Here is a 25,167-nt window from a genome sequence, read left to right as displayed (position 1 = left end):
TTTGCGAAAAAAACTCACATTTATTGTATTTGCCAAACAAGTGTTGAACTTTACATCAGTTTTAGAGTGGAGATTCGAGCCCATTCTAATATGTTTACACAAAAATTATGAGCTACAGTACAATATGTATACCAGTGCTGAGAATTTTTTCCCATTAATTAAAAAAAAATATTTAATAAATAAACCATTTCAACCAAGGCAGTAAAAGAAAATTAATGATTACCACCAACAAAACAACCCTTCATTTTCGAACTGCCCATCATTTGCCATAACAGTAAAAACATGTACTGATGCATAAAATAACGCAACTCTGGCAAAATCAGATTAACACATTTAAGTGAGTGATACTAATGAAATCCAGACAGTATAAACACTGTTCACTGGTGCGAAATGTGATAAAGCATCCATGTATTTTTTTTTATGTATAGTTTATTTATTTCTTTACATACTGTATGTCTTTAACGTTCCAACTCACTAACATGAATCAACGGTTGAAGCCACTATGTATAACCTCTAGACAATAGTCTCTGAAATGTTCAATTTTGCAGTTAAACAGTTTCTTTATAATTACGTTTTCCCAAGAATCTGTATTTTACACCAGCAATACAACAAAATATATATTTATAGCCATTATTCTTGACTACAGTTTCAATGTACAGTTGAGAAAATATAAGGCCAGGGTCTTGATTGCTAGTGGTCATACAATCGAAAAAACAGCATGGGGATGAAGGGATGACCATGACTGTATATATTCCTTTGGGGGGGAAGGGCTGTACAGGCTATAGTCAATGTCCTGGTCCTTGAATGTCATTTTGTTCACAATCAAAAAACAAAAACGTAAACAAAAACACAGGATGCTAGGAAGTGTATGTACAACCTTTTTAAATGCTTTTCTGAGGGATCAAGTAACGCTTCTTTTTTGTCCTTTTGTATTTCTATTATGGTACCGTACACTTTTGACAGCAGCAGCACATTTAAATACATAATTGGCTTATCTCTAAAAATGAAAATTTGACTCTGTATTTTATGTATGTACATTTTTATTAAAATGTTGCGCAGCAATGGCTGAAAAGGGCGGAAGAGTGACCTGTTTGGGGGAAAAAGAGTGGTCAATGGCTAGTTCAAATGACACACCTTTCCTCACTAGTTTGTCCACCAAATGTTCACGGCTGAAGATGGTCAGGAGGAGGGTTGGGTGTTCATCGTAATACATTTAAAGGCTTGTGACGAGCTGCATCTGTCCTTCCCGTACATCGCCCTCCGGTACGCAGCCGTCTTTCGTGATAGGAATAATGTAACCGTCACTCGTCCCTTTGCCTATCTGGTAATAGGCCTGCAGCTGATGACCGGCTCCTAAGTTAGGCATGCTCTTGTAGTAAACGTCCTCATTTTCGCTCTTCTTGGATGGGGACAAGTCCTCCACAACTTCGGGATTGCTCTCTGGACAAGGAGAGTCCCTCAGGTTGGGCATACTAGTGTACAAGGAGTCTCTGTTTGGAGACTGCAAACTTTCCTGGTCGTTGCTGTCGGGTGTCAGGCTGCCCACAATGGTTTCCACTCCTCCGTCGGTCCTCACCTTCTTCTCGGGAGCATACAGAAGCGAGTGAGTCCGCTGGGGGATGAGCGGCGCCTCCAGCTCATGCTGATGGTGCAGCTCAAGGCCCACCGCTTCGCCCACGTGCACCAGAGAAGAAGCGTCGGCAACAATGACGTCATCTTCGCTGCTGCTGCCCCTCACCGCCGTCACCTTAGGTGGAGCCCGCTCCGCCATGAGGTGACGATGGTGGTGGTACTGCAATGGCGGAGGAGGCGGCTGCTGCTGTTGAGGTCGGTGGTGCTGATGGGGAGGGTGATGCAAATTGGGGGGTGGCTGCTGTTGCTGTTGGTGGCTTTTGTTACAGGCACGCAGGTTGTTGTGTACAAGCTCAGAGATGATCATTTTCTCGAAGGCAGCGTCGTCCAGACTGAGTCCGCAGTCGACCACCTGTACACTGTCGCCGAAGTCCGCACTGCGGAGTGAGTAGCTGTTGTTAAAGTTACCATTTAGCGGTAGAGTATCCATTGCACTTGTATCCCTCACCACATTGTTCAGTGAGTGCCCTGCAAAGGAAAGAAAGTGACTTTCCGTTATTTTACATCTTAATCACGCAATATCGCCGAATGCTAAATTTAATGCTGTTTAGGATGCACATGGTTAACATTAAGCCATGCCATATACATGTATCTGTTAGTGTGGCACAATGCTTTGCATGCATTTTGAGAAATTGCTTTTATACTTTTTTAACTTTATTTCAACAGTAATTTATTCATAGTCAACTTTGTGTGTATTAGTAAGCCACAAAGAGACAATGAAAATGGGATCCCAAACAACATTAAGAAATCCAAGAGAACGGTAAGCACCATCACGACACACCGGGCAGAGTGGAGGTCTACAGACGGGCAAGCTGCATTACACCAAATAGGTTGAAGGTGCAGGGTGAGAGAAAAAGCACAAAGACGGGGAGGAATGACGAGAAAGGGAAAGTTGTCATGTGTAAACATGAGACAGCCATCTTTGTTCTCACTCGACGGGGAGCCCACAAGCAGCACTCCACCATCACCACACACAGCAAGTGAAAAGACTCACTTCATGTCTGCCTGCTCAGCCTATCTGGTCTAAGAGCAGCTGATGTACAAAAGAAAGTAAAATGATTTATTGTAACATGAAGAAAATAAAACACTCAAAAGAGCAACCCAAAAAATAAATGAAAAAGGTTGCAAATTCAACATAGCAAGAGCAAAGGTTCAGAAAATCAAATGAACTTTCAAGTAGAGTTGTGTTTGGAATGACAACAATGAGTCTAAAAAGGTGAGTAAAGCTCAAAATCCTAAAAATAGCTTGTAGAAATCGTTACCCTACCTGCCGGAGAGGAAGTAAGCATTGCTTTCAAACCAATGAGATGAATATACACTATACTATTATAATAGCCCAATTCATGGGTTCACAAATCCCTAAACCTTGATCCAATACAGTACTTGTTGATCCACAAAAACATTTTTTGAAGCGGAATCAAGAAACACAGATGATTTGTGAAATGTACTATATTATACAGACAGTATAGATGTATATGATGTATGTATATGTACTATAAGTACTTGTATATGTACGTATATGTCTATATGTGTGTATGTATATACGTATGTGTACATGTATGGGTATACGTGTACATATACGAGTACATGTACATATACGTACATATATACATATACAAATAAAAAAGCAGATTCACACATCTGATGCTTTTCTTCGATTTAGTTAGGAATTTAGTATTCCCAATTCGTTTGAAGGATTTCAAGCTTTACACATCTTTAAACACACGGCCATTATTCTTAACACAACTGTATATTAACTAAAGGCCATTAAACAGCTTTTCTCAGTTGTTTTTGTCCAATTAGGTATACATTCTGTCCGTAACTTGGCAGCTTGTGCGCCCATAGCTGGCTAAGGTTAGAGGTCGCCAACAGCCCAGTGTTTGGCATTCGTCACAGTGACAGTTCCCAGTGAGACACCAGTCACTGGTGGAGCAGCTGAGAAATAACACAAGCGCTGCAGAGGTCAGACGCAGTCATGTTAAGAATTCCTCAAAGCACGAAGGTCATGCAAAGCAGCACCAAAAAAAAAGACAAATCTTAGTTATTCGATGATAAAGAGAGGAGATAAAGGCCAATGTACCTCCTCACACTAAACCAGATGTTAACATTAGAAAGGAAGACTAATGGGTGCATTTTTTTCCCCAGTAAAATATGCACATAGAAGTAAAAAAAACATAAAAAATATGAGGTAAAGAGATATCAGGTTTGGGATTCTTAAAGCAGAGATGCCCCTCTTATTATCAGCGAGAAAGTAAGAAGAAGAGATATTAAGGGGAAATCAAACAGCTGCTGTCACGCCAGGCGAGTGTTTATTATTGGTAGAAAGTGATTGAAAAAGGTGCCAGATGAGCTCGACAGAATGCTGCCTGACAGTTGGACAGAAAACAAGGAAAAATGATAATGCCTTTAAAATATTAGTAATTCTAAAGAACCTTTTGTGAACCCCTTGCTCATTGTGTGTGTGTGTGTGCGTGTTAATGGCCTAAAGTAAACAGTAAAAGTGCCGGTGGTGGGGAAGGGGTGAGATGTTTGTTTTGTTTTTGTTTTTTAAATAAGCATGCTGAAAAAAATTTACATTTGATAGGCAAAGTTAAGTTTGACTCCCATACTTGTCTCTCTGTAGGTCACTAGAGGGAAGCACAAGGGAAGAGCACAGGAACATCACAAAAGATGCCATTTCACATTCAACATGGTGGGGAAAACGTACAGTTAAACCCAGATAGGCCACATTTTTAGTTAGTCAATTTTGATGTGTGAATGGAAATCATCTAGCTGGAAATGACACATATAGAACATATAGAAAGACTTTTGTTGGATATACGGTATTAATTAAAATATATATCCTCTATTTTCAATTTATTTGACATTTTCAGAGGATTAATATCCTTGACAACTGTGACAATGAAATAAGGCCTCCCATTGTAAAGAACCTTGGCAACTTTGCGCATAAGCAACAAAATTCTAATACATTTTTAATATTGTATGTATAGAATAGGAAAATCTAAATAATGAAAACTATTGTGACATTCTTTTGCCATTTCCAGTTAGTAGCTCTCCTTCCAATAAATTTAAAATGATATTATAAATAAATGGCCAGCGTATAAATAATTGTGGGCTTAACTGTAACTGCACTGCAGTTTTCACAACAGGCTGACAGTGACACTCATTTCTATGAAATGCATTCTTCGTAATGTTAACATAGATTTGATGTGTTTTAAGGGTAAATCTCCCATAAAAGCACTCAAAAGAGCAGATGACTTAATAACATTGCTCATGCAGTTTGCACTATAACCTCACTAGTCAAACAATACAGCTTGTTTAGGTTAAGAAATTGATGGGAGACAAGTGGACAAGTATGACAACGCGACAATGTAGAACATCCTCCCTTTTGTTTGGCCTGTCAACACTACACTGAAACGCGAGATACTTATGGGAAGGGAGGTAAAAAAAAAACTGTAGAAGTAAAAAAGCAGGTGATCGTATGAGTATGCACACCTGGAGAGTTAAACACTGGAGCCGTAGGGGTGTTACACACAACTGTCTCAGCCAGTAAGGTGTTATAAGGGTTGTTAGAGCCTTGTGGTCGAAGAAGAGGATTTGTTAGTAGATAATTCCCAGTCATTCCTGGAGTAGAAAGACAGAAGAGGAGAACGTGGACTCAGCCAACAGTGAAAATAATAAATGAAGGCGATTTTCAGAGTGTCATTTGAGATGTCTGGAAGCAGCTGGAAATGTGAGAGGAGAATAGACAATAGTTTTTTTGTTCATGCAAAGAGTAATATACTAATTTTAGCAATTCTGCACCTGAATGGATATACCGAGTAGAATATCAATAATAAGTATGGGTGGACAAGCATTTGGTGCACAATTACATGGACTGGTAGCGTATGCAAATATATACAGAGATATAAGATACGTCGATGAGAAAATTATTTCATATATACGTGAGTTCCTTTAAAAACATTCCAATTAGCGAAAACACATGTATAACTGACACCTATTAAAACGTATTGTGAGGGCGAACAAAATACGAATATTTTTTGATGATTCATGAAAATATGTTTTATTAATTTGCCAATTAATTGGTAATGTGCACATATTTTGTCCATATTAATTTTTCAAAACAATTTTAAATCTGGTTAGAAAGTGTGTGGTCTTATGTGGCCTCCCAGTAGCATTTAGGTTGCCCATCGTTGGCCTACAGCATTTTATTTAATCATTTAGACTTGAATTTTTCTTTTAAACCACATCTTCCTGTCCATTTCTTTTTTTAACCAGCTTCTAATGTATTTCAGGGAATGAAGGCATCTCCAGTGCCATTAATCACCTGTGTTAAATGCCATCTGTCTGTCTGTTGGGAGGACTTCAGGGATGCTTTTAATGACAGGAAATGCTTCCAGGAGATAGAGCCCTCGTTTAGTGCAGCGGCTCTCCAGGGTAGCTAGGTTTCTACACCCCGGAGTGATCAATATCTAACCTTTACATTAACAACTTCACGGCTCGACAGTGTGGGGAGAAAGGCTCTACTTCTATTTTGTTAGAGGTGTATGAGCGAGTCAAAATGTGCCTCGGAGCCGGAGGAGCAGTGAGTTACCTTGTAAAAAGTGACAGTGAAAAAAGAGAGTGAAGGCAGAGATGTGCAGGAATTGGCATCGAAGCAAGGCGGGATGTTAACGGCTTCGGAATAGGAACGCTTTTCCTTCACCTGCTCCAAAAGCCATTTAAGAGGCAGCAGAAAGCCGAGCAACTCGCTAAGCGCTCCGGGTCAGCCAGAGTTGAACATCATCTTCTCATCATCATATTTGTGCTCAAGCTAAATAATATATGACAGTTCTTTTTTTTTTTTTCCCTCACCCTTTGAGAGTAACCAAGGTCACCTCAGATGGCAGGCAACAAATGGCTTCTTTCTTAAAACGACATTCAGTTTTCTCATTTTTAGTTTTGCCTACATGTGTTTTATGCATGTTCACTGTATGTTGCTGGAACAGCCAGCACTTCAATAAGAAATGTTCCATTCCCACCTCACTTTAAAACCGACTGACCAGATTATTTGAGGACGGATTTTGGTAATCCTTTGAGGACACAACAGGGAAACTAGACAGAAGGCTGAGATAATTTCTTTTCGCTTTTCTAACGGCACTCCTCTGTCTTTTCAAGCTGCAGCCATTTATTACGATTACCGAGGAACCATCCTTTGCGGCAAGCGGGCGCGGAGGAGTATTTTTAAACCGGATGATGAAATGTGTGCATAGGGGTGTGTGTGTGTGAGAGATGTGGAGAGAAATGAGGTGTGAACTGACCTTGGTTAAGGGTGGAGGTGCTGTTGATGTCACCTGAGATAAAGGAGGATTCAGATTGCTTTCTTACGGTGTCATTCCACATTCTCCTGATTCGACTCTGTCAGGTCAACAAGGGACAATCATTAGACTTTAAACAAGCCCGCTGCTCACATCTCCTTTCATTTATTTGAGTGTGTGCACCATCTTCCTCCGCCTACATTTTACAATTACAGCAACACTGTCTCTACTCTCTAATTTAGAGTTGTTTTTTGAAAGTGAATGCCTTAAGCGTTCATCACTATTTGAACAAAGACGGTGTTCCTGTTAGATCTGGACATAATTAGTTAATTAATTATTTACAATTTGGTTGACTTTATGGAAATGATCAATCGCATCGTGTACGTGGCAGGAGCCAATGAGACGCACCTATAGATGAATCTGTTACAAGTAGGAATGTCGAGTACCAGGTATCGATGCGGTGGGAATGTAGGAAAATGAACATCCTTTTTTTTTCCCGTCTACAATCTGATGAACTGTTGAAAGCTGCCTAATAAATCAACCAATCATGTAGAAAATCATGTCATTTTGGCTTGACCCAAATCAGTGTGCAATACCGAACAAAAAGTGCACTTTTATTGCACAAGCATATGGTATTAGTGAGAAAAGTGGCAGAAGAAGTTGGCCAGTAAAAAAGAAAGCATGCGGCTTGTGAAAGCTTGACGTTCTACCTGGGTACCAGAGGAGTAGCGTGCGCTTGTCCGTGTAGTGGAAGTCTTTGCCGAACCATGCGAGCTCTCAGTCGGCAGCCTTCCGCAGCAGTATGTGTGACGGAAGCACTTGCTGTACTCTTTGCGGACCTACGAGAGCAGACAAACATGACTCATTGGAAATGTGCTGAAGTGCTGCATTACATGAGTTCACTGCCGCATGACATGAAACCTACTTTTTTCTGGAGCAGGCAGTGGAAAATGAAGATAAACATCCCCTGGAAGGCGTTAAATATGGTGAAGAGGTACGCCATGACAATGGAGGCTTCGTTGATGAAGAAGAGACCGAAGGACCACGTCAAGCCGAGCAAACAAAGGAGTGCAAAAGCCCCCATGACCCAAGATCTGCAAGATGACATAAACAAAGAGAAGGAGACATTAAATTTTGTATACATATCTTACATGGCTCTAACAAATCAATAAATGGCACCATTACTCAGAATGGGTACAGGAAAGCTGCAAGGCAGATGCGAGCAAACTAATAAAACTAGAATGCCGGTATGGCACAGACCTCCAAAGTATAAACAAAAATGTCATTCTAACATAAACAAAGTCAATATTTCCTGTCAACCATATAACTTTTTCTTTTCTTGAACTATTTGTAATGCTTTGCACTGCTCAGATCTCCTCCAAATATTCTCTGTTTAGTCAGAATGCAATGTAGCTCTTTAACACTTAACACCAGAATGGAACTTGATACGGTGCAGACCTCGGCTAAGGCCTAAACAATAACAAAATGGGGGAAAAATACAACTCCATTATTTTTGTTATTCTGTCACTTTGTTAGTTATTAAAAGGGCATACCCTTGTCCAGAATGCAATGTTAAAATGGCTGAAAAATGTGTTCAACAAGACTAAAATTCCTGCACAATATTCTGCAAAACAGTCTTCATCACAGCGCTTATAATTGCAATTTTGACCTTTTTTCACTGAACGTACAGTGTTATCAAAACAAACAATCCAAGGGTACGACATATCTGTGTGTCTGAACCTTACCAATAATTACCAGCAGATGAGGAAAGAGTTCAAGGAGAATAACAACAACAACAACAACAACAACATGATGGACACAAAGAGAGGAAGCATTCACAAGGATAGAAAATGATTGGTTTAAAAGTTGCTGCCTGGGAAATGATGGATGACCCGGTGACAACTGGAAAGAGGAACGAGAAAAAGGCAGGAGAGGAAATAGTATTAAGGAGAAATTGGGAAGTTCTGGTCAATGCATCCTTACTTGATAAACTGTTTATTATCTTCATAGCTAGCATGAGAAGCAGGAAGAGAAAAGCACAATTAGATCACAGCGAGGTTTGACTGTGTGTTGTTACATTTACATGACTGTGTGTGTGTGTGTGTGTGTGTGTGTGTGTGTGTGTGTGTGTGTGTGTGTATAATTAGCCGAGGTGTAAAGTCAAAGCTTACCCAGGCAAATCGGTATTATAGTAGCCGTCACAAACGTGATAATTACTGGCATGGATTGCCCCACAGAGAAGAGAGTGACAGAAGAGAAAGGAGAGGCTGCGTGTTAAATTTGCTTTCACATGCAACATGCAGAGACACTTGCGCTACAATGGTGCCATGTGAACACAAACAAAGAGACCACAATGAAGCTATTAATGCACAAACTATCCTTGCAGGAATAAACAATTTGAAAAGAAAGGTTCCCAGGAGAAAGGCACAAATTGTGGTTTCCTTAATATGAGATCAGAAAAACTCAAATACACCCGGGTGTGTAAATAAGCATTTATCCTGTCAGTTCTTCTTGATTGCACGCTCACCGCAGTGTTGTCATGCTGCACATATTTGCTAGGAAAAGTAAATAATGAAATCACTCTGAATTTCGCCCTTGCGCTGTTAACACGAGCACCGGGTAACCCCTGATTAGCAGCCTGTAAATACGGTTTTCAAATGTATACAAAAACAAGCAATTACGACTTGAGAAAATGTCGAGCGGCAAACCGTCGACTGCGGATTTGTCAAAGAGTTTGTTTTAATTTATTGGGTCAAAAACTGGGATTTTTTTTTTGGTTTGGTGAAGAAGGGCACAAGGGGATACAGACAAATAGCAAATTCCAGCCTGCGTGATTTCAAACGCATTCATTCTTGCTTGTTTGTAGAAGCAGGAAGTGAGTTGTCAGTTGCTGCTTAATTCCTGCTCACTCTTTCACAAATAAGTAAAACAACATTAAAAATAGAAGAGGAGTGGCATTAAGGGCTGGCTTGCTTCTATGAGATGTAAAATATTTTGTACAAAATCTTGATCCTTGTAGTTTTTTTGACAAAAACCTGCCATATACATAAAAAAAGGAGAAACGTTTTTAAAATGTAAAAACATGTCATATGTCTCCTCGGAGTGGTAATTTAGTAAGTTTCGTTTTACAACGCTTGCATTTTATCAATAGCAACAGTTGCCGGTAATTCATATCCTCACTGATGACAGTTAAAATACCATTTGATTTTATAATAGTACCAATTTGACTCTGTAAATGGATTGCCTCTATTTCCAATGGGAAGAATTCTTAAAACCCAAATTGGCAGTGGATAATCATCATTTCACAAACAAATTGGGTTTGGTGTGACAGGTTGGGCATTTAAATGATTCCATTTCTTAAAAGTGAGCTACTTTAAAAGAGTTGTTGCTCTGATAAATTCTTGAAAAACAGAAAGCTTTTCCTCAAGAGTAAAAGAGGCTCAGCTTTCGTGGGCAGTTGGTAGAATAGCAGCAGTGTTATATTGCTGGTAAGTAGGATGTGGCTATTTTGCAGTGGAGACTTTACTTACTTGATATTCTCCAGTCGACTCGAGTCTGGTTTCAGGGTGGTTGAGTGCTTCATCATTTTGTACATGGTAATGACCAGGAAGATCAGATTGAGCTGTCAAATCAGAGAAAAGGCAGTGTTAAGAAATAAAGATGAATGACTGACAAAGAAAAGAAAAAAAAAATAATCTCGGTCGATCCTGTATCAAAGTTTCAAAAAATAAAAAAAAGGCAGGGAGCCAATCCTGCATGTCCACAGACTAATCCAATAAACATCTATCGCTCCAGTCCGAGAGAAGACGGGCCCACTGGCGCCAAATTTAGTGTCATTCTATATCAATAAAAGCATGAGAAAGCATTAAAATCCATCAGAGAAGGAAAAAAAGAGAAGTGGCTCCTCAGTCTGAGGAATTCAGTTGGGAGCAAAAAAGAGCAGGGGTAATAAGAAACCTTTTTGTTGTACAAAACAACTCCATCGTTTCGTGCACATACTGAAATATTATAACCAGTACAGTTTTCGATTCCTCTGCATGTTAGAGAAAAGACCGCAAATATAAATGTTGAAGAGAAGAGGGAAGGGTAGCATTATAGTGTGTTAAACCTTAAGGGAATCAGTGGCACATAAAAGACTGGGGGTAGGAAAAAAAAAAAGCATTTGACGTGCTGAGAGTTCAGAGAGTTTTTTTTTTTTTGCTACCTTGAAAATCAATAGTGTGATTTAGAGACACAAAGCTTGGATGGGCTGACAGAGAAGAGCTTCTTCAAATAAATTCACTCGAAAAAAATATTTATTCTGGAACAAAGTAGACCTGACCCGGCATGTTCATGCACTCAAACGAGCAGGCGAACCTTAAAAAAAAAAAGGAATATCTGAGAAAGATGAATTAGAGTCTGTGTGCCTATCAAAGACAATACATATAAAGAGAAATTTTAAGTGTTAACCTACAGCATAATAAAGCCTGCAGAGAATAAAATGCATTGGCTGGTGGGAGGGAATGAAATAAATGACCTTTGGGGGTGCCACTCATACCATGGCCACTCATTCTTAAACATATTGTGCGTGAGTGTGTGTGTGTGTGGGGGGGGGGGGCTCCTATGAAAAGACTGCCCGTGATCGATACATCACCCCTCCTCGTGCAATCAACTCATGGTGCGAAACACAATACGATAAGGCAGCCTGTATAAGGGAGCTCGGGCAAGGCGAGAACGTAAAATGGAGTACCTCGGTTTAGACTGTATCAAAATATGACAATGAATCTGTGGTTTGTTTCACAGAAATCCACTATTATTTTCTTCATCTGAGTCCAGCGGTGGAGACTGAAGATGGGGGAGGTGTGAAAGGAAGCGAAAGGAGGACTTTTCAAAAGCCCCTTTTCACACAGCCTGGAGTGGTGACATGGATCCAATGAGACAGAGGAGTGTGACACAGAGCTTTAAAGTAACCTAGTCGTAAGGCACATGCCCCCCCCCCCCCTCCCCCTCACCAACACGCTTCCCTGGGGGTTCGTCCTCCATCCTTCACTCCGTCTTTTCTGTCTGGGAATCATCACCGCTAGCCATGCAGAAGCAACCTTGCCACATTGGGACATCAGGAAAAAGCTTCCTTCCCCTCCCGTGCTTCCTTTCACATTTTCGAAGGTAGCCTGCATGTTTACACAGTGAACTCTAAATGAACTGCTGGCGATAAAATATTAAAGGTGCAGATGGAGCTGTCCACATGATAAGAACTGCTTGCGACATGTCATGATCCAAAAGGCCTTGTGTTCATGTTAGCTCAAGCATACTAATGGCTTACCCCCCAACTACCGCAAGCATACATTCATTATTTCCATGTACCCCTTTCATGGATCTAATAGGCCCTGTGCCCAGAGACGACGATGATCTAAGTGCCTTCCGCCAGCTTTTGCTATAGCCGTGTGTTGTCCAAGGCTAGAAAGGAAAAGAAACTAAAAATGGACACTTGCACACAACTGCAATCCATCAAACCCACATCCCCAAAATATTTGTCCAAATTAGGAGTTGATATCTGTTAATTGGTATGTGATTATTATTAGGTGAAATTAAAGTAATATGTTTCAATTCAAAAATACCTCTGCTGTATTTTTTCTTTTTCCAAAAATCAACCGTTGTCACCCTGAAACTGGCAGTTTTCAAATAAAAAAGAAAAGAAAAGTTTTAAAAACACACCATCACATTTTCAAGTATACATAATTACAAAGTGCCTTTCAGAGCACTTCATTCAAGGACTGAGAATGAACTTAACAGCAATACAAAAGTAATTACTGATACCTTGTTTTGAGGATAGTGCAAAATAAATACATAGTCAGAATTTATGAAAGATACACATCAACGCAACCGTAAAATGTTTTACCATCTGAATTTTTATGTTACAAAAGCAAGCATGGTTTATGTGAGAAGCTGTTTGAAATGCTGCTGGAAGTTGCAGTTACAATGCAAGTAATAAACTTTTCTCATCCATACCCACCAAAATGTTCTTCCGATCTGGGATGCACGTTAAATATTCTATAGCAGTGAAGAGTCTTTGCCCCATTGTGGTACTAATAAAGGTTATCTTAAATGTTGAAGAATCCCTGCACATGTCTGAGTCTATCTGAGAAGCAAACTTGAGATTGTTTAAAATGTTGCAAAAAACGGCTTTCTCAAACTTTTACTGCATTATACTTAATTAAATTAATTTGCAAAATAAGAAATATACAATTTAAAAAATATTTCCAGTCCATAAATAGCTCAGTCTTGAGCCAGTGTTTTGTGTCCTTTCCATTCCATTAAGAAAAAAAAACCCACCAATAAAAGACAAGGGTCCGATATTAAAGTCAGGTCAATGAAGTTAACACACATTTGAATGACATTGAATCTACGCGAAAGTAAGTTTGGGCCCTGTTGAAATTTTAGAAACAGATGTGACATTTAATTTCATGGACACTATATCATATGTGCAATACAATAATGTGGTGGGAAAAGCAAAAGAGTCAAACGGCTACAAGGGTGAACATGACTGCTCTTGATTAAAACCCAAGCAACATGGTTTCGCTGCAGACGTTAACCACAACACATTGTTTTCCCCTCATTTTCTTCTGGCTCTTGGGGCGTTTCTGGTCTTCTTCATTGACAAGGACAAAGGCAATTTGTCGAGAAACCCAAGGTCACTGGTGGTGCTGGCAAACCTTGCTCCTACATACTTCCCTGGAGATCAGCCTTTCCACAGTACTTTGTCTTTTTGAGTCATTTGTTGCACCGAATCAGACGAGCGAGTTCTGCGAAACCTCATTCCTGTCACACATTAGCTCTCCTCCAATACATTAGCGCCTCGCAGGGTCATGATTCTATCTTTGCGGTCATCACCGCCGGGATCCTGATCAACATTTCTACTGCAGACACATTTTTCATGCAAATCATTACGGCAACAACATACGATTGGAAAACAATAAGGGTCCAATTAAGAAAAGAAAAATGCGCTCCCGTGTGGCTGTCAAGAGTGCTTGCAGAGGCAAGCCAGCTTGTGTTTGGTACCATTTTACAATTATACACACTTTTTGTCTACAGAGAGAACTCCAAATCAGTAAAAAAGCCGATTTACTGCTGCTGACACACTATTTAATATGAATTTTTCTGGTTTCTGCTGCATTTTTGTGCATTCAAATTAAACAGATTTCCGCCCAAAACTGCATTGTACTTTTCGGCCTATATTACACTCAGTAATTTAACATGAGTTTTCACTATTTTGTTTGAAAAAAATAAGGAATGTACTGTAATTTCTGGACTATAAGCCGCACCTGTTTATAAGCCGCACTAGCTAAAATTAGGGGAAAATCTTTTTTTTTTCTTTCTTCATATATAAGCCGCACTGGACTATAAGCCGCAGGTGTTTTAATGTTTTAATTACCATTTGTAAGCAAATATACACAAAGAGGATTGCCAGGAAAGAGATGGTTCTTTGGGGACGCATACCTTTTATTAACATAACGTTTATTGACAGAGATGAAGGAGCTCTGCAAACATAAAAACATGTATAAATCTCAGCGATGACCATAATAAACTTAATGTGTAGGGAACACTAGCAACACACAACCAATAATAAAATGGGGCCACTGTAAAGTAAACTGTAAAGTTGGCAATGAGGTACGAGCTACACGTAAAGCTCTGGAGAAGACATGACTGGGGAAAAAAATACTGAAAAGGGTGATGCAACAAGATGCCATCAACAATAGCCTAGTGCCCTCGAGTGGCACTTGTGAAATATCTACAGAAAACCCAGAAGCTCAATTTTCTTCGTTAAGAGCCAAATCGACTGCCTTTAATTTAAAAGCGGCATCATATGCATTTATTTTGTCCCCCATCATGAGGGTTTGTGTATAGTATAAGCTTCCTTTCTCCAGTAATGTCTGTTTTGATCTCGTTCGGTCTCTTGTACGTGACAATTCTGCGGCACTGTTTGCCTGGCGTATAGACATGCCATCAACACGCCACCCTTCTTCCCAGTGACCGCGTCTGGTCACATATCCCTCCGTCAAGCAAAGCGTGCCGCACAACAGCGGTCCACAACCTTTTTTCTAACGAGTGTATAAGTATATTAAACATCACAAAGATCACGAAAAATCCATAGATATGCCGCATCGGGCTACAAGCCGCAGGGCTCAAAGCTTGTGCAAAAAGTAGCGGCTTATAGTCCGGAAAATACGGTACTTCAGATAGAAATGTTAATTTGATCGTCAGTTTAATGTTCAACAAGAGATGCGGATGCATCTGTAGCTAAGGCGCCGACCATGGTGCTGGATAATGAACACAGCACTGAACAAGTCTAATGCAGCCGTCTGGCAGAGCAGAAGTTTGCATCCTCATGGTAGCTAGATAGACTGTAACTTCCTCACTTCTCTTAGTGTGCACGAGGGTAAGATAAAACACGGTGTGGTAACCAGAGATGATATATGTTCTTTTTTTCTTCATCTTTTTACACATGATGGTGGTAACACATGCTCTTGTCTGGAGTGGGAGATAATAATGTCGTGACCAGCATTGTATGGCTCAATGGGACATATGCTACACGTCCTTCACCTCTAACGGTCCTTGACCAAACAAGTCGTGCCTTTCACTGATGCTGTCATCTGCTATTTACAATTGACATACAACACAAAAGGAGGCTGGTGCAGACAAGGAACACAGCAGCTATAAAATCTTAACGTGCCGTTTTACTTGAATGCACGCATCAAAGCGCTTCATTGTACAACAACAGCTTGTCCTCCCCGTGAGCTGTGTAAAGGTACAGACACACTATCAGAGAGATTATTGTCAGATGACTCCTAAAATTTCTTCGGCACAAGGAGGTTGGAGCAAAACCCCGCTGATTCTTTTTCTCACTACCACCTTAATCTCTTCCCTGCATCTGCTTCATCTCGCCCCACTCACTCCATCAGATTCACTCTTCACACAGAAAATACAACTTAAAGCTTACCATGATGATAAAGGTGACAGGTCCTATGAAACTCCAGATGAAATGATTATCCACACTTAGCCAACACCTGCAAGAAGGAAAGACACAAAATACAGACTTCAGTTTGGGAAAGGGAAAATGCATCTGCATTCTTTTGTTTCTTTAATAGAGTAGATTAACAATAAATTAGACTAGTCAACCCATTTAAAAAAAATAATAAATAAAATCAGAGATGCAGGTATTTTTGTTGATGTTCTATTAGTTGATTCCAAATATGCCCTCCATAAACAATAACAATAATTGATATGTAATATATTTAGGTAGTCATATGTATTTATGAATAAAGGGTTAGCAACTGGTGGCTGCAGTCAAGACCAGCACTCCATTTGCACTGAAGATGGTTCAAGTTATGTTTAATGACCATGTTTGTTAACAATAATATGTTTATTGTACACATTTTTATTTTTTACCAATAAAAACATTTTTTCAACTCATCGAATCACCGAATATCCCTAGCATCGTTTTTCTGCTTCTTATTGTTAGGCTGATGGATTGAATGATTTCTCATCAATATTTAACCTCAAAAGCTTTTTTTACCGATTGTCCATAGGCGCAAAACAAAGGGTAGACCCTAAGTAGCCCCACTTCATAGTCTTAGCAACGATGCGGTCATTAATCTATGTAAAAAGCTTTTTCTGCACAAAGCATTTACAAACAAGAGGTCACCTGAGGGTCTTTTAGGAGAAAAGCATTAATGTACCCACACCACCCACCCCCTCCCTCCTCCCCCGTCTAACCGCAGTGTTGAGTCCGTCAAACACTTTCAAATGACATGAAAAATTGAACAGCTGTACATCCCTGCTGACAGCTGCTCAAATAGTTTGATGCTGCCTATGAGGGATTTGCACATGATGCAGGTAGTAGAAACAGAAAACAGAGCAGTTTTGTTCTGATAAAATAAACCCAAATGATTTACTTACGCTTTTTCTGTCCCATAGCTTCCATAGTCAATGGCCGCAGAGACGCCAACCACGATGGCAGGAAAGAGGTAACCAGATACGTAGTAGTACTTTTTCCGCGAGTATTCACTTTCAAAGACTTCCACAAGCATGAGGTACAGCTGGACTCCTTCCAAACACATCCAGGAGAAGGAAGCCAAGAAGAAAAAGTGGAGGATCCCCGCAATGATAGCACAGCCAATCTGAACGAGAACAAACGTCCAAATCAAAGATGGTACAATTTATTAAATACCAGTTGTTGCATTTCAATTGAAGTTAATATCACATAAAATTGAAAACAGAAGAGAAAGTGAACCGTATTAATTTTGAGTCAGCAGAAAAAGTCTGCCAATGTAGCTGAATTTAGTACAAAGCTGAGATTTTAATTAAAATATATATATATATTACGTATATCACCCGGCCACCTTAAACATGACATCAAGCAAGCGAAACCTTGTCGACTATGCTTTAAAAGAGGGAGGAAAAAAAACATCTGTCAAGGGGTGGACACGGCTCTTTAGTAATCTTTATTAATGGTGCTGTTCTACTCATGTCATGTCAGGGACAAGCTGAGAGGCTTTGGAACAAACAACACTTAAAAGCTCATCTCACCATTTAACTATGAAGAGTCTTTTGCCTTGTTTTGTGGGATTGCGAAGCGATAACGTGAAAGTGAATGAATGCTAAGTAAATCATTAGGGTGCACGCCCTCCCCTCTTACCCTGGGCTCTGTCATATCGATACCAATTAGGAATATTAACTCGGCGAGGAAGAGATTGATGCAGAGGTTCTTGTGGATGGTGTTGCGATCGCTCTGCAGTCCTCGGAAGAAGCAGAAGGTGAAGATGCTCATGCTTAGACAGACCAGCGACACCACGATACCCACGCGGGTGATGACAGTCAACAACAGCTCATGTTGTAAGTTGACCTAGGAGAACAAAATTATACATGTCAACTAAATGTTAAAACAACAAGACGCTATTATAGTATCACACTTTTGGTGGTTTTCTCAGATTTCTCAAAAGGTTCTATTTCTGAGAAACCAAAACCGGCCTTTTGTCAAAATGTTCACAATAATACGCTAATCGCAGAATACTTAACATTGAAAGCAGCTAATGGACGGGATTATTACTTTTCTCCTTGAACTCATTGAAATATCTCTTTGCTTGGCAATTTATACTCAAGCATTTTAACTTTTTGGACCTCTCAAGCTTTAAATCCAATTCGCAAAATTTCTCCATCCTGTATCATTTACGCTAAACTGATTCAACATGTTCATGGTTGAAGAGGAATTTTTGGATTAACCCGAAATTAGACCTCCTTGTCTATCAATGACAACAATAAAAATCTGAAATAATAATTAACTGTCAAAAGGTTTAAAAAGATACAGTTAAGAGTGGGACATTTTACTTTTGCCATTTTACATCACACAGAACAAATCTATCTGAAAGTCTGGAGAAACGACCTGTAAGAGTTCTCAGTTTGGCAGAAAATATTAATCTCAAATGCCAGAAAGACAAATGCCAGAAAGATGATGAATATCAGAGAACATAAAAATGACCTACTGAGATTTTGCGGTGGGCCATGAGGATGGCAAAGTTAGTGAGGTGGCTGCAGGAGCAGGAGGTGTGTGTTTTATTGGACTCAAGGAGCTTGCAGCCTTGCGTAGACCAGTGGCCCATCATACTCCTCTCGGAATAATTCCAGAAGGAGCAATTGGAGTTGAAGTAGTGCTCCATCTGCAAGATAACAAGAGATATGCTAAAGTGTCCCAATAATTGACTGCCTGAAATTGAAGTAGATGAACAACACAAAGGCCATTTACCCCCTGCTCGTACAAAGTATTTTTCCGCACTGATACGGATGACGATTTCTCACTTCACAGCTCTTATGAAGCAATTCATATGTTGTATCTCATTTAGCACATGCTTACCAAATCAAGCGACACATTCTTGGATATATGAGGCTTTAATAACAGTGAAGCATAATTGTTTGACGCCATGTCTTTGGAATTGCACAATTTCCCAGATAAAGAATGGAGCCACGCGTACCCCTCTGGGAACTCAGTGACAACTTTAAAAGAAGAAAGATAATTGGCGCTGCAGTAATTTCATCCTAGATTGTACAACTAATCTAGGAGTTAATTTCCCCCCCACAATAAAAGAAAATGGCTATCATTTATATCCTGATGTTGATTAAGGAATTAGTTTTCATTAAGAATTCACTTAGGTTCTAAAGACAGCTTTAATTTGATGTTCAATGACTTAAATAAACTACAGACTGACCGAGCCAGACATTTAGAATTCAAATGCTTTGTGCTTTCTGCTGTAAATCTACCTTCTAGATTTTTTTTTTTTTTTCGTTAAATATGACTCTGCCCACTCCACTCACATCTATGTGCTCCAGGGTAAAAACCACCGGGTCATTGATGAAGACACGGCTGGATTCTTTGTTGATTGAGGCGGCGATGATGTCGGAATTGACGGACACGTTTCGTCCATAAGCGTCGTTGGCCATCTGAATGGTGGCGTTTTCGGTACTGAGGAACTGGCCTAGGTTCTTGTAGAGAACAAAAACCATTTTGGCAACTCCTACATAAAAAAGCAAAAAACATAAGAGGATGAATGGCATCTTGCGATGTTATTCTTTGACATCAATTCTTTCTTAATGGAGCTCACCATTACGACTGTTAAGCTTGATGGTATTGGCCGAAAGCTGGATTGAGATTCCCCCTTTGTTGGATTGTGGGAATTTAAAATCCTGCACCTGACCGTCGGTGCTGAGTACATAGACATCCAAGACTGCCGAAGGAGGAGTCAGAAGATGACCGTCAAGGGAAAAAAGGAGTTGTCACTTGTCAGTCATAACGAGGCATGTTTAAATGGGTACATCACTATAAAATGAAATGAGACTACGGAGCTTAATGTCAAGGCTTTCTTTTAAAGACTCCCGATCGTATTACCCCGACACAATATAAACGTCCATCAAAGCGGGATCCATTCATCCTTGTAACGCTTGCTTAATGAAGCGATGCAAAATAACACAAAGAAAACAGCCATATGTATTCGCTTTAATCGATAACGAGAATGAGGGGATGAGGAGGAGGTTGTGGATACTCAAAATACCCCGCAGCAGACGAATGCTCAAATTAATGTATATCTTAACACGGTCTAGACACATTCATTTATAAACTAAGTATCTGCAATCAGAGAATCCAGCTTCTTTAATTGGCTGATATTCATCATTTTGTCAGTAAGCGACTCGTTAAACTAATATGTACAGTTTTTCTTTACCCTCGAGGTCAAGGCGGTATTCATGAAAAAGGGCTTTCTTGTTTTCTTTTTACAAGTAATTCCCGCAATTAAATTATACCAGCTGAGCCTGTTTGAATTGTGAGCGCCTGTCAGTTGATGGTTTCCAACTCACTTATATTGTCTGCAGGAACTTTGACGATGGCGGGCTCCATCAGGTTATCGGCGAACACAAAGGCGCCTTCCTCCAAGGTGTCCAGTAACATGGTGGCGGCATGCGTCTGCTCCGTACTGTTCATGTCCTGCCAGGACTTTAAAGCTTCGGGCCGGAGTAGGTTGTTGACTGTATCCACAATGGCCTGTGTTATACCACAAAAGAAAGTGAAAAACAAAACAAAATGTTTTGGGGCAGGAGAAAAAATATAACATTCACAGACATGAGAGTGTCATGCAGACATTGATGAATAAAAAGCTGAGCGGAAGCATCACATAATATGATCAGACAATAAATGAGAATAATTGAACAGCCTTTACGGAGTTGCAAGCATATCATGATAAAAAGAAAGTTGCAAAGTAAAATTGTGGATGCTAAGCGCAAGCGGATTTGGTTTCTTTTTCAAGGACGTCTCATCAAGGCACCCACTTGTGGTCTAAGAGTGAGCAGGTCCACTCCAATAATGGGATATCAACTCCAAAGTACTCAAACTGGGAAAGTTCCCTTGTTTATTATGGCTGCCCACTTGCTGTGACTGACTGAAATGATCTCATACATAATATTATAGTTATAATTAGGTATGGTTTTCCACACCTACACCCAGCTTCACTTTTTAGGTTGAAGTACACCTTTAAACTTGCATTTGCTTTAGCTTTCCTCAGGAAATAACCAGATCAATATGTCTAATCAGGTAATCAATGCCAGGGACGGGTAGCGTGAAGGATGGAGTGCGAGAAGAGACCAACTAAAGTGATGCGTGTGCATCATATATGGCAGGTATCAGATAATGCCAAGTAATCAATCTCCATGCCAGATTTTCAGTAGCACTGTCAGTATGCTTTAGGAGACTGTAATATTGACAAATGTAATGTATCATGTATTAGGTAATCCATCAGGGATTGGGATAATCGTGGATTGGTAATTCTTAATTTTAGATATTTTGCACAATTGGATTTTTCCAACTTTTGTGGCAACAGTATGGGTAAAGAACCAAAAATTCTAGAAGTTGTTCGAGCTGCAGAAGGACAAGCAACTTGAATTTTACATATATTCTGTGTGTCTAATGCCTAAAACATGAGAGCAAAGATTTGATGAAACACATTTGGAGTTATGTATTTGTACCTTCATCATGCAATTAGCCTTTATACACTGTGACTTTGCTCAATCTGTTTTAATACTGTCCCAAATGACAGATCTGCATGGAGGAAGGTGTTGACTTTGGTGGCAAGCAGAGGACGCGGACGTCCCTAGTGGAGGAGGGATATATTTGGACAGAACACCGTGATGCATAAACACAACCTGACAGCATTCAGGAGAGGAAAAAAAAAGATGGTTTGGCCCAAGTAACCCTATTATCCAAGTGGAACAAATTGCACCAATTTATGGAAAACAATTACTCCTGTGACCTCAAACATGTTATTGTGAAACAAGATCTTAAGTTTTGACTTTGCTGATGATAAAAAGTCAGGTGATGGTAGTCCTTGAAAAGAAAAAAAGTATGAGAAAAGTGGGATTAGTTTTTGGCTCCTTCAGTCATAATCCAAATTAAAATGTAAAACAAAAGACATTCATGGTACAGTGTCAAATTTGAGGATGAGTGTATTGTTTCCATTTGACTTGAATATGGTTGTGCGTATGGAAGTAGTATAACTTAAACATGGAATTGAGTGAGTACATATCAGTAAATAAAAAATAAAAAAAGTTCATGCTGCAGAACTGGTCATATAGCGCAGGCAGAGAGGAGGGGGCGGCAGCAAGCATGAGGTTTAGGGGTCAAGAGTATCACTCCAATACCTTCATGTACGCCCTGCAAGTCCTTTCTCGTTTTTGAAGCTTTTTTGGTTTTAATTCATCAAGAAAAAAAGAAGGGATAAGACAGAGAAAGACAGATGATTTGAAGTCTAAGTAAGCCTGACAGAATGGATGCACAAACTCATCAATGTCTCTTGCGTCTTACCTGAAGGTCAATGAATAAAAAGGGATTTGGATGACGTCCATGATCATTGCATAAATTGTATGACTGATATCCATGCAGCCAAGATTTGTTTTTTGCTTTTAACTTTAACGTTGAAAAGAAAGCAGATTGGCTCCCGTATGAATGGTACAGTGCCATGATTGAGTATTCACTTCTCAAATTCTTATTTTTGCACAGTTTCTGCCCTTAAACATTTAAGATCTTCAAACAAATGTAACTATTAAACACAACCCAAGTAAATGTTTTTTTTTATTATTAAATGAAAAGAATAATTTAAAGCTACTTGGCCCTGCGTAGGAAAGGTATACACATCCTAACTACTTTAAAATCTGAGGTTACATTACATACATTTATGGCGCCAGAATTTTTTAATGCAACTTTGTAACAACTGTTAAAATTTTTGACCCAACTTGAAAGTTTAAAACCCTACTTTGAAACGCAAACCAGAGTTTGTAACCCTTATTTGAAACCCTAACATCAATTTCAATTGGCTATGCCTACTCACATACTTTGAAAGGCTGAATGCATTTTCATTGACAACACCCAAGGCTGATGAAATCACTTACCCTAAAGAGAACCTGTCTGACAAAATAATAATAATAATAATAATAATAATAATAATAATAATAATAATAATAATAATAATAACAATAATAATAATGTTGGCAGAGAGGAAAACTGGGATAATGACCATAGAACCAGAAATGGAATTTATTTTATTTAAGTGGTAAACGATTATTTGTGATGGGATCATTTTTTTAAAACACAAAACAATTATCAATCCTACCAGGCTACTTTGGAGTTTCCGCTCTATGCCAAGTTTCTGTTTTTCCCACATTCATTTTTACCTTGTTGAAGCTCCGTCCTGCAGAGTCCTTCTCACTAGGCCGAAGCTCCTGCAGCTGAGCATCTAGGATATCCACCAACTGCTCCATGAGGCGCACTGAGGAGCTGACATCTCCCGCGTAGATCGGGTTTTTTGTGTGCTTTGCCAATTCGTTAGCCAAGTTTGCTGCATTTTCACCACTGCGGATCTGCAGGGGGTAAGAAAGGCAGATTTTCTATTAATAATAGCCTTGTTTCTAACAACGAGTTACATTAGAGTAAGAGTGTAAATTGTGCATTTGACTACTTGGGAATTTTAAAATTGACATGGCACACTGTTGTTAAATGAATGTGAGTGTCAAAATATTTAAAATCATAAAAACTAATCCTTATTGGCACATGTGTGTGTGTGATTTTTTTTTAGTAAGATGGTGAAGAAAAATAAGGAGCTCACACTCACCTTCTGGGCTACCTGGTTGACCCAGTGGGAGGTACAGTTGCTGAGATCAGGGCCCTTAGGGTGCCAGGTCCCAGTGGAAAGGACACATAAATAAGATGCTGTGCCTGTAAGGGAATAAAAGTACAAGCAAGTCAACCATTTTTGCTCTTAAAGCACCTTCTGTCTGTTTTTTGCTAGAAATGGCTTAACATTTTTCTGTCCTATTTAGCCATGTGGCCTAACACAATTTCACACACAATCCAATACAATTGCATGTCGCCATGTTGAGTTCTGGGCCCAAACAGCTGAGCCTGCAACAGAGCAGTTACAGATTGCTTAATCATGTTTGGACGTGACGATGGCAAAAGGCACTCTATTCTAAATCGTCTTCACTGACTCCGCACGCTCGCATTATGGTTCTACATAACGAGATCATGGCACATTGGTATATCAGACACATCAAATAACCCTCTCTTGAGGGGCGCAACATGTCGGGAGCCCCGTGAGACGAGATGGGCCCTGTTTACCTCGGGTTCCCTTGGGACAAGGTCGCTCTACCAGCATGCCCCGCTGGGTCTGAGGCCACATGATGTCTCTTCTCTCGGTAGCCTCGCAGAAGCGCTCTGGCAAAGGGAACGACTCCAGGGGCGGAGGGGAAGTCGTCTGCAGGATTACAGGAGGGCGCCTGGCCGCTCCCTTGCCTCCCTCCTTGGGCCCTGTTGTGGTGGTGATGTTGTTGGCCACGCCCCGGTGCACTGTGGTTGTTGTGGTGGTGGTTGTCGTTCTTAGAGGCTGAGGGGGCACGGTGGCCTGAGATAAAGGCGGAGCTGCACAAAAGACAAAATATGATTATTTATGTTGAAGGGTGTAATTACACGACAGAATAATTTAGGACAGACTTTAGGCTGCAGCTGCAGAAATCTGGCAAAAAAAATGCAATATCTATGTCAAGCCAGAGTGAATACTTGGCAATTTACACAAAAAAAAAAACTCATTGCACTTTTTAACCTACAAAAATTTTGGCTTGTGCATTAATGACTAAAATCAACACTTTTTTTTTTTAATTTTCTTTCGTTTTTCATACAGTTGAAACGAGTGAGATGCAGGAGAAAGTATGATTCTTATGAATTAGTCAAACTAGAAAACATGTGATGCTGTGCGGGTGCACTTTGAGGTCAGCTCATTAGTGTGGCACCCCCGTGGACCTTAATGTGGGATATATCAACTATAGCAGTAAAACTGTAGCAGCTAGTCAACGCTGGAACTTCTGGTGGGCAGATGCCCTTGTGTACTGCTTAAAATTTAATGGCTACCCCCTAAGTAACACTTTCCGATGTTTTTTTTTTTTTTGCCTGTTCTCGTCATGTTCAACACGCTAATGCTTATACATCCAAGTATCCTGTTGTGTAAATTGCAGCTAAGTGCTTTGTTCAACAAGCGTATTTGCCTTCCCGTTGACGATGACTTATCCACGGCACTCAGTCTGCAGTGAACAAGACAATAATTACAGTAACATCCTCCTGGCTGGCAGTCATTTCTGTCTGGGAGATTTTGAGGGAAGGATGATTAAATTTCAACGG

At 39.9% G+C, this 25,167-nt stretch overlaps 1 protein-coding gene across 23 annotated transcripts in view; it reads right to left on the bottom strand.

Moving 5' to 3' along the window:
• The window catches only part of adgrl2a (adhesion G protein-coupled receptor L2a), a 174,556-nt gene continuing 149,389 nt past the window's right edge, over positions 1-25,167 (bottom strand). For 3 of the 23 annotated variants that reach the window (XM_088393686.1, XM_088393689.1, XM_088393692.1), the window contains 20 exons: positions 24,115-24,414; positions 23,609-23,712; positions 23,172-23,357; positions 22,143-22,181; positions 20,310-20,493; positions 19,562-19,684; positions 19,275-19,474; positions 18,449-18,622; positions 17,605-17,811; positions 16,866-17,086; positions 15,907-15,973; positions 10,460-10,551; positions 9,101-9,145; positions 8,913-8,939; positions 7,855-8,023; positions 7,640-7,768; positions 6,933-7,029; positions 5,128-5,256; positions 4,242-4,259; positions 1-2,100 (listed from right to left, as the gene is read on the bottom strand). In XM_088393686.1, coding sequence (XP_088249812.1) covers positions 1,214-2,100; positions 4,242-4,259; positions 5,128-5,256; positions 6,933-7,029; positions 7,640-7,768; positions 7,855-8,023; positions 8,913-8,939; positions 9,101-9,145; positions 10,460-10,551; positions 15,907-15,973; positions 16,866-17,086; positions 17,605-17,811; positions 18,449-18,622; positions 19,275-19,474; positions 19,562-19,684; positions 20,310-20,493; positions 22,143-22,181; positions 23,172-23,357; positions 23,609-23,712; positions 24,115-24,414 — 3,398 coding nt within the window. In that variant the 3' untranslated portion in view covers positions 1-1,213. Of the gene's footprint in view, positions 2,101-2,626; positions 2,666-4,207; positions 4,260-5,127; positions 5,257-6,932; positions 7,030-7,639; positions 7,769-7,854; positions 8,024-8,912; positions 8,940-9,100; positions 9,146-10,459; positions 10,552-15,906; positions 15,974-16,865; positions 17,087-17,604; positions 17,812-18,448; positions 18,623-19,274; positions 19,475-19,561; positions 19,685-20,309; positions 20,494-22,142; positions 22,182-23,171; positions 23,358-23,608; positions 23,713-24,114; positions 24,415-25,167 lie in introns of all 23 variants that reach the window. The other 20 variants (XM_088393693.1, XM_088393711.1, XM_088393696.1 and 17 more) reach the window with 18 other exon arrangements.

This window comes from Syngnathus floridae, chromosome 13 (assembly GCF_059516105.1).
Source record: "Syngnathus floridae isolate MCC-2025c chromosome 13, RoL_Sflo_1.0, whole genome shotgun sequence".
Classification (NCBI taxonomy): domain Eukaryota; kingdom Metazoa; phylum Chordata; class Actinopteri; order Syngnathiformes; family Syngnathidae; genus Syngnathus; species Syngnathus floridae.
The sequence above is the reverse complement of the archived record's forward strand: the minus strand, read 5'-3'. Positions and strand labels throughout refer to the sequence as shown.